The 10,706-nt window shown below is 34.6% G+C and overlaps 2 protein-coding genes across 2 annotated transcripts in view; one reads left to right on the top strand and one right to left on the bottom strand.

Moving 5' to 3' along the window:
• The first annotated feature begins 968 nt into the window (after positions 1 to 968).
• The window catches only part of Septin1 (Septin 1), a 128,466-nt gene continuing 118,728 nt past the window's right edge, over positions 969 to 10,706 (top strand). Inside the window, exons 1-2 of the mRNA XM_089086558.1 lie at positions 969 to 1,061; positions 7,304 to 7,409. Coding sequence (XP_088942684.1) covers positions 1,032 to 1,061; positions 7,304 to 7,409 — 136 coding nt within the window. The 5' untranslated portion in view covers positions 969 to 1,031. The remainder of the gene's footprint in view (positions 1,062 to 7,303; positions 7,410 to 10,706) is intronic.
• The window catches only part of MED14 (mediator complex subunit 14), a 41,000-nt gene continuing 38,427 nt past the window's right edge, over positions 8,134 to 10,706 (bottom strand). The window contains exon 10 of the mRNA XM_089087252.1: positions 8,134 to 8,162. Coding sequence (XP_088943378.1) covers positions 8,134 to 8,162 — 29 coding nt within the window. The remainder of the gene's footprint in view (positions 8,163 to 10,706) is intronic.

Below are 10,706 nucleotides of genomic sequence, written 5' to 3'. Positions count from 1 at the left end.
TGAGTTTTATTTCTTGATATGTGCGTTTTGGTTTTTGTAGATGTTACGTAATATAATGTGCCTTTTGTCTTCTGTTTTGAAGGATTTGCCCCCCCCCCCCCGAAATAAACTCCTGCGTACTTGCCTGTTTCCAACGTATCACTTCATTTATCAGTTTTTATGTTTCTTTCATATTTCCTTTACTATTTGAAAACTTTCTATCATAATATCCGGCCATAGCTTTGCGACGTAACTTGTTCACTAAATTACTGGTTTATTGAACGACTCATTTGAACCATAACTTTTACCATGTAGATATCTTTGATGAAGCACAATCCTTGGCTTTCTTTCTTCCAGTATTTCACTCGTCATCTAAGACTCACGGGGTTCCTGTTTCTTCACTTTTGTTACCTTAATGGGACACGCACTATCATAATTGAATAGAATAACAGGCATTAGATTATCAAGTGCTCTCGTAGGGGATTCTTCGTCAGAAACACGGGGGTCCAATCTAAAACGCTAGCTTCCTCGACAAACTTTTTAAGATCTCTTTTTTCATTAACCTTGTCCTTGTTTTCTTTTTCTTTGGTCTGTGCAACTGACACTTCATAACACTCACCAACGGAAGATGGTCAGAACTAGGAAAAGCTACAACATCAGCATAACAAAGCTTCAAATCAGTCGAACGAGCCAAAAAATTATCAATTAGGGTTGCACTTTGTCCAGTAATCTTCGTGGGTACGCTTAAAAGCAGATCATTCGACATCATTAAATTTAAAAAATCAACATTATGATCAGAAAAATCAAGCAGTTTAAATAATAAAAGATTCAAATCAACTTCTACAAGGGATGTCCTAAAAACTGGGCTTAATTTTGAAGCACCCTTATCAGACAAGCTCCAAACCCATAGATTACCAAACCAGCTTAAAACACACTTCAAAACCAGTGTCTGCAAACGGGACTTTAGGCTGTGTTCCGAGATTTGCATCGTCATCATCATCGATGTCAACAACTTTTTAAAAACTCAAAGTGCTTTGATAGTGTAATTGGGCATGTCTGGTGATACAAATAAACATTCTAATGTAGGTCGAGTGCTATTAATTTCAATCCTTTGCAACTTAGTGCGTATTTTCAAATCTTCCAGTTATCCCCTCTTCTGAAATAAGCACTAGCCTAATAACAAAAAGTTTACTTTATCCCATGGCCCTGATTCAGAAATTTCTTTGTGTTCATGCACTTAGACTTCATTTTTGAAGGATCCACTATAATAAATAGTCAACATTTAGATGTTCCATCTCAAGTGCGATTTGCTTCACCTTACCACTGCCCCCCCTCAATGGATAATATAGCCCAAGTTATATATAGGCCTAGCCTATCTGCATGAGCATCCATGAGCTGAATTCTAAGGGGGGGGGCAAACTTTGTCAAATGAAAACCTCAGAACAAAAATATAAAAGTAAGGCAGCATCATTCAGCCAGGGGGGGGGGTAGGCCCCCCTCCCCTTATGGGCACCCATGCCTATCTGCTGAATTTTCAATAACTTTGTCATTCCTGTTGCTTTTTTTCTGGCTTCTGTTTAATCAAACAGTTCAGGTTAATAAACTATAAGTAGCCTAAGGAGTGACCTAGCAGAATAGACACATTGAAAAATCTAGGCCTATGCTGATATGTAGCCTAGCCCAAAGTCTCAAAGTTTAGTGTTATCCATCAAAAGTTACAAGCCTGAGAACATTTCCCAAATTTTGAAAAAGGTGGGAAACACCCCCAAAAGGTCAAGGAATTTTAATGAAAATTTCAGCATATTGTGATAGGCTATATGCTGGTATAAGCCCCCATCTGCAAAAACTTGAAATTTCTGTTTCTGGTAAAATTCTAGGGTAAAAGACCTCTTTTTGGGAAAGATCACAGTAAATATTTACCAAATCATATTATTGAGTTAGGAATAAAGTGAATACACCATTTGATGCCTTTTTTATGCTGATTACAAATATAATAATCATTTCTATTCAAAATGCATTTCAGCCCCCCCCTAACCAACCCCCCACCCACCTATGTGAAAATATATTTCCTTAATTCACTTATTAAAGGGGGGGGGGGCGAAAATTAATTTCCGATAGAAATGATTTGTATATTTGTAATAAGTATAAAAAAGGCATCGAATGGTGTATTTCACTTTATTTGAAACTCAATAATATGATTTGGTAAATAGTGACCAAGATCACTTTTCTTTGGCATTCCAGAAAAATAGAGATGGGTTTTTGGATGACCGCTCTTTTACTAAAGCATGATGCAATGTGAGGGTAGTAACAAGAGCTCCATCTTCTTGGTATAATTTTCACCAATAACTTGTCAGCATAAATAAAAAATTTGGTCTCTGTTTTGACAAGCAATTAAAATGAAAAAAATTATATCTAATATTTGTGATTTATAGAATAAATATCAAGCTATAAAAGTTACATTTTTAGAATCAGAAGAAAATCAGCTTTCTGTTAATATTTGAATAAAACTGAAACACTGAAAGGATATATATGTCAAAATAGGATAATTGGTATTTCCAGTCCTTATAGGTAAGTCAATGCACTAATAATTTCAAATATTTGATCTTAAATAATTTTAGTAGTAATCATATTGATGCATAGCTTAGATTTTTAGCTATTCATTAGTATACAAGGTCTGTTCAAAAAGTATTGTGAATTTGGTGTTTTTAAAGAGAATATTCATTTATTCATCAATATCTATCTTGTTCCCTTCAAAGTAATCCCCACCAGATATTATGCACTTCTGCCAATGTTTTTCCTAATCCTCAAAGAACTTCAATAAAATCAGTTTTTGTGATCTTGTTCAGCTCCATCTTGAATTCTGTCTTTATCTCCTCAATAGTAGCAAAGCATTGTCCTTTCATGTGCAGTTTGGGGAACAAAAAAAAGTCACAGAGGGCTAGATCTGGGGAATACAGTGGCTGTGGCATTAGTAGTGTGTTGTTTTTGGCCAAAATTTTGCACTCAAGCAATGATGTGTGAGCAGGGGTGTTATCATGGTGCAAAGGTCAATTTTTGTTCTTCCACAAATCTGGGCCTTCTTGGTGGATTGCTTTGCACAGCTTATGCATAACTTTCAGGTAATATTCCTTTTTGACTGTTCTACCCTGGGGCAAGAACTCATGGTGCACCATGCCCCTGCAATCAAAGAAAAGTGTAAGCAAAACCTTCACAATCAAGCAAACTTGGCATGCTTTTTTTGGTCTTGGCTCGTGTGGCAGCTTCCATTGGGATGATTGAGCTTTGGTTTCCACATCATAACTATAGACCCATGTGTTATCACCAGTTATGACCCTGTGGAGGAAATTTGGATTGTCAGAGACAGAGTCCAACAGGTCCTTAGCAATGTTGATACAATACTGTTTTTGGTCAAAATTGAGCAATTTTTGGTATGAATTTTGTGGCAACCTGTCTCATGCCCAAATCTTTGGTAAAAATTGAATGGCATGAGCCAATCAATATGTTTAAATCCTTGGCAACTTCTCTGATGGTGATTTGATGATTTGCCAATATTATTTTCTTCAATTTTTTTGTCTGTTGTTGACATGCTCAGGCATCCAGCACTCTCTTTGTCGTTCACATCTTCTCGGCCCTCTAAGAACATTTTGAACCACCGATAAACGTTGCTTTGGTCCAAGATAGCTTCACCATATGCCACAGTCAACATTCGGTATGCGTCCGCGCCCTTGATTTTGTTTTTCACGCAAAATATGATACAGATTCTTTAATCCATTTTTTTAGAATGGTTGACAATAGGAAACAAGCCAAAAACACCTGCAAGAAAAATAGCTGTCAATAATTATCTGAACAGTCACAATGGCCAAAACGGTTGGCATAAATGAGATACATGAGTACCAAACATGACGCCACAGAAAATTGTAAATTGAATATATATAACCCACAGAAATTCAAAATTTGTGATACTTTTTGAACAGAACTTGTATACAATTATTCTCAATTTGTCTTTGGTAACAAGGTGTGGGTTTTAGTTTTATGTAATTATGCTCAATTGGATACTAGTTTTTTACCCTAGTTTAGCTGCTTTTTGCTATCTTGGAAAGGAGCTAGGTTAAGAAAATGAAACTTTCAGTGTTTTTCACACAAAATTTGATACAGATTCTTTGATCCATTTTTTAGAATGGTCAACAATAGAAAACAAGCCAAAACACCTGCAAGAAAAATAGCTGTCAATAATTGTCTGAACATTCACAATGGCCAAAACTGTTGGCATAAATGAGATACATGAGTACCAAACATGATGCCACAGAAAAATTGAATATATGTAACCCACAGAAATTCAAAATTGGTGATACTTTTTGAACAGACCTTGTATACAATTATTCTCAATTTGTCTTTGGTAACAAGGTGTGAGGGTTTTAGTTTTACATAATTTTGCTCAATTGGATACTAGTTCTTTACCCTAGTTTTGCTGATTTTTGCTATTTTGGAAAGGGGTTAGGTTAGGAAAATGAAACTTTCAGTAATGAATCCAGGGCCAAAGACATACTCTGGGAAGGTATTGTCAAGCTTCTATGTTAACCCTCTTCTGATTTCTAAGTCTTACAAATTTGCCTACTGGACAGGTCTATAGACTACCTATTGAAATTTTGACAAAACAACATTTTACCTTAATTTCCAGTTATCAATTTTGTTTTTACAGCTTTAGTTCTGGAAATGTAATTCCTGTTATTTGAGTAGAATTTTAAGCCATATCAAAGGTTTTTTTTTTTTTTTTTTTGGAATAGTGTTTGCAGATCTTTTAAACCTGATAAATTGGAATTGAGCAAAGCAGAGAAGCTTAAAACATTTTTCTTGTACTTCATTTAAGCAGAAAATCTGTTTTGTGGTGTTTCACTCCCATAAAACAAATATTTTTAAAGGTCATCAAAGGTCACTGCCCTCTAGAGGGATAAGGAATAGAGATATATACTTCAAAATACCTTCCCTGAACATACTTTAGTCTGTAGACCTATCACTGAAAGTTTCATTTTCCTAACCTAACCCATTTCCAAGACAGCAAAAAGTTGCTAAACTAGAACTCAACTTTTTTTTTGCCAGAAAAAAGAAATCATGGGCATGTGTTTATTTTTTTTCTCAGGTATGATTGCATTAAACCACTGATCCTAGAATATTATAAGATGGCTTATTTGAATGGAAATTAAAAGTTCTAGTGCCCTCCTTAAGTCACCAAAAAGATTAGAGGGCAGATAGCCCCTCTCCCATGCTCGTTTTTTCTCCTAAGTCATCTGTTAAAAATATTGAGATGGCCATTTTTTCAGCATGGTTAAAGGTCCAATAACTATGGTTTAGAAGATAACATGACCCCCCCCCACAGCCTCTGTGTCAAGGGTTGTAAGCTATTAAAAATGTCTATTGTTTACATATAGTATTTGTTATAGGGAAGTAAACATACTTTTCTTTGGGGGTGGGGGGATTTCCTGGGGAAATTTTACACTAGGGGAATTTGCAAGATTTTCTATACAAAAGTCTTTTTATGTGTCTTATTTTCTCTTTGCCTGTTTGATTTTACACATGGATATGTCAAGGGGGGATTTTCTGGTGGAAATTTTTGGCATGGTTGGAATTATCTGGAGGATTTTTCCATGGGGGGGGGGATTTTATAGGAGAAATTCTCTGTGGGGGAATTTTCTACAGGAGAAGTTTGCCATGGGAGAACTTTTTACAGCAGAAGTTCACCATGGGGAAATATTCTGTGGTAGCAACTTACCACTGGGGGGGGGGAGATTTCCAGGGAAATTTCCCACTGAGAGAAAAATTTCTGGCATAATTTGAAAAACAATCAGAAATTAAAGTCTTTTTCAAATGAAAGTGAGCCAAGGAGATTTTTTCTGGCAGAATTGTCTGCAAGATATGTTCTGGGTGTAACTATCAGGAAGAATGGAATTCTATGGGAGGATTTTTTTTTTTTGGGGGGGGGGATGTATTTTACATGGGAGGGACTTTCCATTGAGAAGGCCAAATTTCCCAGCATTATCTAAAAATTATTATAAATAAAAAAAAAATTTTTTTCAACTGAAAGTAAGGAACAAAATTAAAACTTACAACAAACAGAAATTATTATATATATGAGCAGGGTTGTCCCTTCTCAATACCTTACTCTTTAAACTAAGTTTGACTTTTTGCCCCAATTCTTTAAGAACAATGGAAACACAAGGGCTGTTTTTAGTTAAAATAAGAAGCTTTTCCAAAAGTACTCAAAAAAAAGTTTCACTCATTAACATTTCCTGAAAGTTTTAATGTAATACCCTTAGATATTCCAGAGCTATTGAAAACCTCTTTGAAAACCTTTTTAGTTCAATATACTAATCAATTTTCCCTGAGAGTTTTATCTTAACCTTAGTTCTTCCTGTTATATTGCTGATGCTCCCATTTGACAATCTTTTCCAGAGGTATTGTTTCTGGATTCTTTTGGGTACCTGTCTGACTAACCTTATTTCAAACAGTAAGTTGTACAAAAAATGTAGCTCTATCCTACTTTCTAATGGAGAGAAAGGACAGATGGTTAGGAAGCATTCTGGAATTGAAGGATGACAGATTGCTAAAGATTGTCTTTTTTGGCCAACCATCTAGGGTCAAACAAACAATAGGTCATCCTGGAATTGGGTGGGAGGAAGTCATAAGGAAGGATTTGAGGGAAATTGGATATTTTTGGGAGAGTATAAAGAGAGAGACTTTAAATAGATTAGGATGGAGAAGCAGCACATGTAGCTGTGTTGGCCTCAGATGGCTTGATGCTGCAGTGAGTTGTTGGTAGTAGTTGTAGTAGTTAGTAGCAGCATAATTTAAAAATAATTTAGCACCTTCTTTAAACATATTATTAGGTTATATTAAGCTCTCCAATTGTCAAAAAGTTGGTTCCAGGAATTTAACAAATTATAACCATTTGTAAACATTATAACCATTTGTAGCTGCTACCTGGGGTTGTTGTGACTGTCTAAGGAATATGGTTGCATCCAAGATATGATTGTTGATCCCATGCATGGAGATGCTTGGGAAATTTAGGCAGTATTTCAAAATGTTATCTCATTTGGCTCTTTTGTTAAAATTTTTACTGATTGTTGCTGTTTGACACCCCTCCCTCCTAAAAAAACGTGGACTCACGTTTGTGAGTCATGTGTGTATGAAAAGACAATTTGGAGTGGCTAAACATTGTGATTCCACAAAAGCCAAATTTGAAACTGTTTGAAAAATATTTCAACTGAAATTTTTGAACTTTTTTGAGTTATTGAATTCTTGTTTTTGAAGAAGTTTCTATTTTTTCTAGTCTTCAAACCCTGAAATACCAGGCTACGTTGGATTTGCAAATCTTCCCAATCAAGTTCACAGAAAGTCTGTTAAAAAAGGTTTTGAGTTCACATTAATGGTTGTTGGTAAGTTACATTCTTTATCTTTGTATAGCCTATTTAATATATTTCCTCAGATTGGTCCACTTTTCTATAAAAAAAAATTCACTAGTTTTAATAAATGAAACTTTTGCACATGTTTCCTCAGAGTCAGCATTTCAACAATTAATTAAGATGGTTTTTTTGAAGTGGGAGCATTTTTTTTATTTGTCACAGAAAAGTGTACCAAGGCCCAAACATTCAGATTTTATTTTATTTTTTTCTTTTGGGACTGGGTCCTTGGATGAAGCATTGGAGAAAAAATAATTTATTTTGTCTATATGCAGGAATTGCTATGTAAATCATCTGTAGGTGAATGCTGATCAAAGTCTAGGGGATGGGTATCAAAGGATACATCATGAGCAGTATGAAAAAGTCAGTTTTGTTTAATAATTTTCCAAGTTCTGTTTTTACCAATCTTTGCGGAAAGAACATCCCCTTCTTTTCCTCTTTTGGCAGAGGTGGCACTTGCCCTGGGTGCAAAATTTCAAATAAATAATCTAATGGTTTTGTAGTTTTGGAATTTTTTTTTCTTTCTTTTTTAGAGGACACAGTTGGCATTATAACCAAATTGAATCCAATATTTTAGTTTTCCTCTATCTTTATCACCATTCCTTGAAAATAAAAGTAAGTAGCAATAAAAGTAAAAAATTGCGATGATTTAGATCCCTTCCAGTTGTTCCATGAATTCCAAGACTATTATGAGAATAATTTAACACCAACACATTTCCCTTAAGAAACCTATAAATGTGTTAAAATTAATTATGCAATGCAGAGATGAAGAGGCCTTCACAAACCTAAGAGTTGCCTATCAAATCTTATTAGTGATTGCAGTGTTGGTAACCAGTAATGAAAAGTTGTTTACCTTAGGCCATTAGATCCTCCAGAGCCAGGAATGTAAAATTTGACATAATTAGTGATGGGACTTAGTAGTGGATGGGAATTAGTGATTGTGATTGGGAATTAGTGATTGGGAATTAGTAGTGGATGGGAATTAGTGATGGGACATAATTAGTGGATGGGAATTAGTGATTAGTGATTTTCCATGACTCCTATTCTCCCATAGACAAGGACTTAAGTCTCTCTCCAAGTGAGCAGACTAATTTGTTTTGTTTTATCTCCTTCATTTTTAAATGGTGATGACCAAATACTTATTCAGGGGGTTTCTTTTTAGAAACGTCTGATTTCTTTTGATTTCATTCACATTTTCTGGGCAGTTTTCCTTAATCCAACTGCCTTCCCAAAATAAATGTCTGCATAATGGAATCAACAAATATTCAAGTATTAAAGCAAAGAGTTGTCTACACACCATTCTACACAAATCAGTTTGTACCTCATTTCAGATATTTTCTTGAATTTATTTTTAATTGTTAATTTTTATTGATTTTTATCTAATTTTTTTGTATCTAATTTTGTGATGTGTTTTGCCCTAAGGGTGCTTATTTTGTAAAAGGATAACATTGCACTCAATGTTATGCTAAACTATATTCCTGGTGTTTAGGGGCTTGTTGTGGCAACTTTCAGGGTTGGAGAAGCAAAACTTTCCAAACAAAGAAATAGAATCACTATAGGCAAGGACAAAAAAGCGCATCCTTCTAAATGCATCATCTGCACTTTTCACAGTCACACCTGCTCTGAAAGATTGGATTGAACAGGCTCCACTCCTGAGAGCAGAGATTACAGTATTTCCGTTTCATTATAATATCCAATGAAATCTTAAATGGATGGAGCATGCAAGTAAAATTGTAAAATAACTGAACAATTTTTATTTTAGTATAAAAAATATAATGATTTGCATATTAGAATGAATGCATCTATGCTAACGAAAAGAATAAAAAAAGGAATTCCTGCATTGCTCTCTTGCTCAAATTTTTTCTGGTATGTGTTCCTTGGGAGTTGGCAGACAATTTTTTTAATTCTTGCTATTATGAAAGTGAAGAATTAGTTTGTCTACTAATTAATGTTTCATTCCAAAATTGTGTCCTACAGGGCTATATCCAGGATTTTTTTTGGGTGGGTGGGTGGGTTTACAAAAGGATTTTTTTAGGGGGAGGGTTACAAAAAAAACGCATCAAAAATTTGTTTACTCTTATGTTTGTTACGTGTTAATGAGTCAGACAAACATTTCGGTGGAGGGGGGGGGAGGTTCAAACCCCCTTATCCCCCCTGGATGCGGCCTTGGTGCCCTATAACATAGAAGATAATTTCTAAAACCACTTTGGCCTTCCACAACATAAACAAGAAAAACGATCAAAAATGGGGTTTTTAAAGGCCAAACGAAAATACTGAAGAAACAAACAAAGCAAATATTTCGAGAGAACAACCGCCTTCTGCTTCAGCGAGAATAAAATAATATAAACAAGGAAAATGCCAAAGAAAAAAACAAAAAACAAACATTGAAAGTCAATAAAACCAATTAAAAAATAAAAACCAGCCAAAAAAATTAAAAGATAAATAAAATTCAATAAAAGACAAAATTATAAGAATTAAATTCAAATACCTAACAACCATGAAATGAGTTATTCGCCAATATCCGTAATTTGCACAAAATCCAAAAATTCTTAACTGCCATCAGCGGATACTAACAAACACTTAGTTTGCTGTTGTTTGTTAGTATCCGCTGATGGCAGTTAAGCTTGGATTTTATGCGAATTGTGGATATTGGCAAATAACTCATTTCATGGTTGTAAGGTATTTGATTCTATTTCTTATAATTTTGTCTTTTATTAAATTTTATTTATCTTTTAATTATTTGGCTGGTTTTTTCATTGGTTCTGTTGAGTTTCCGCGTTTGTTTGTTTCTATTTTTGGGGGGGGGGGTTTCTTCGGCATTTTCCTTGTTCATATTATTTTGTTCGCGCTGAAGAAGAGAGGCGGTTGTTCTCTCGAAGTATTCGCTTTGTTTGTTTCTTCAGTATTTTCGTTTGGCCTAATATGTACATTACCTTATCGTGGTAAAGCTTAACAACGGTAAAGTAGCGTCGATTGGGGAGAGGGGGGGGGATTTGCTATTCTAGAATTTTGTTGAAATTCGTAATTTTAAGCTCCTAATCTGAAATTGCTATATAATGACAAACAGCCTCATAATTCACACAGGGGCGAAATATGTGGAAACAAAGTTGACTTTATTAGTAAAGGTTTAAGTGAATGTAGTTGATAATTTTTAATTGCTTATATTCTTCTTACATAAGTAGTGAGAAATTTTGTTGACGAAATCAGTAAACAAGTAACTACATTTTTACTAAAAAGTAAAAATTTTTTTGTAAATAAATTAGTTTTGATTCA

This window comes from Artemia sp. Qi Xiang Cuo, chromosome 3, assembly GCF_049724085.1.
Source record: "Artemia sp. Qi Xiang Cuo chromosome 3, ASM4972408v1, whole genome shotgun sequence".
NCBI lineage: Eukaryota > Metazoa > Arthropoda > Branchiopoda > Anostraca > Artemiidae > Artemia > Artemia sp. Qi Xiang Cuo.
Note: the sequence above shows the minus strand (reverse complement) of the source record. Positions and strands in the feature narration are given on the sequence as shown.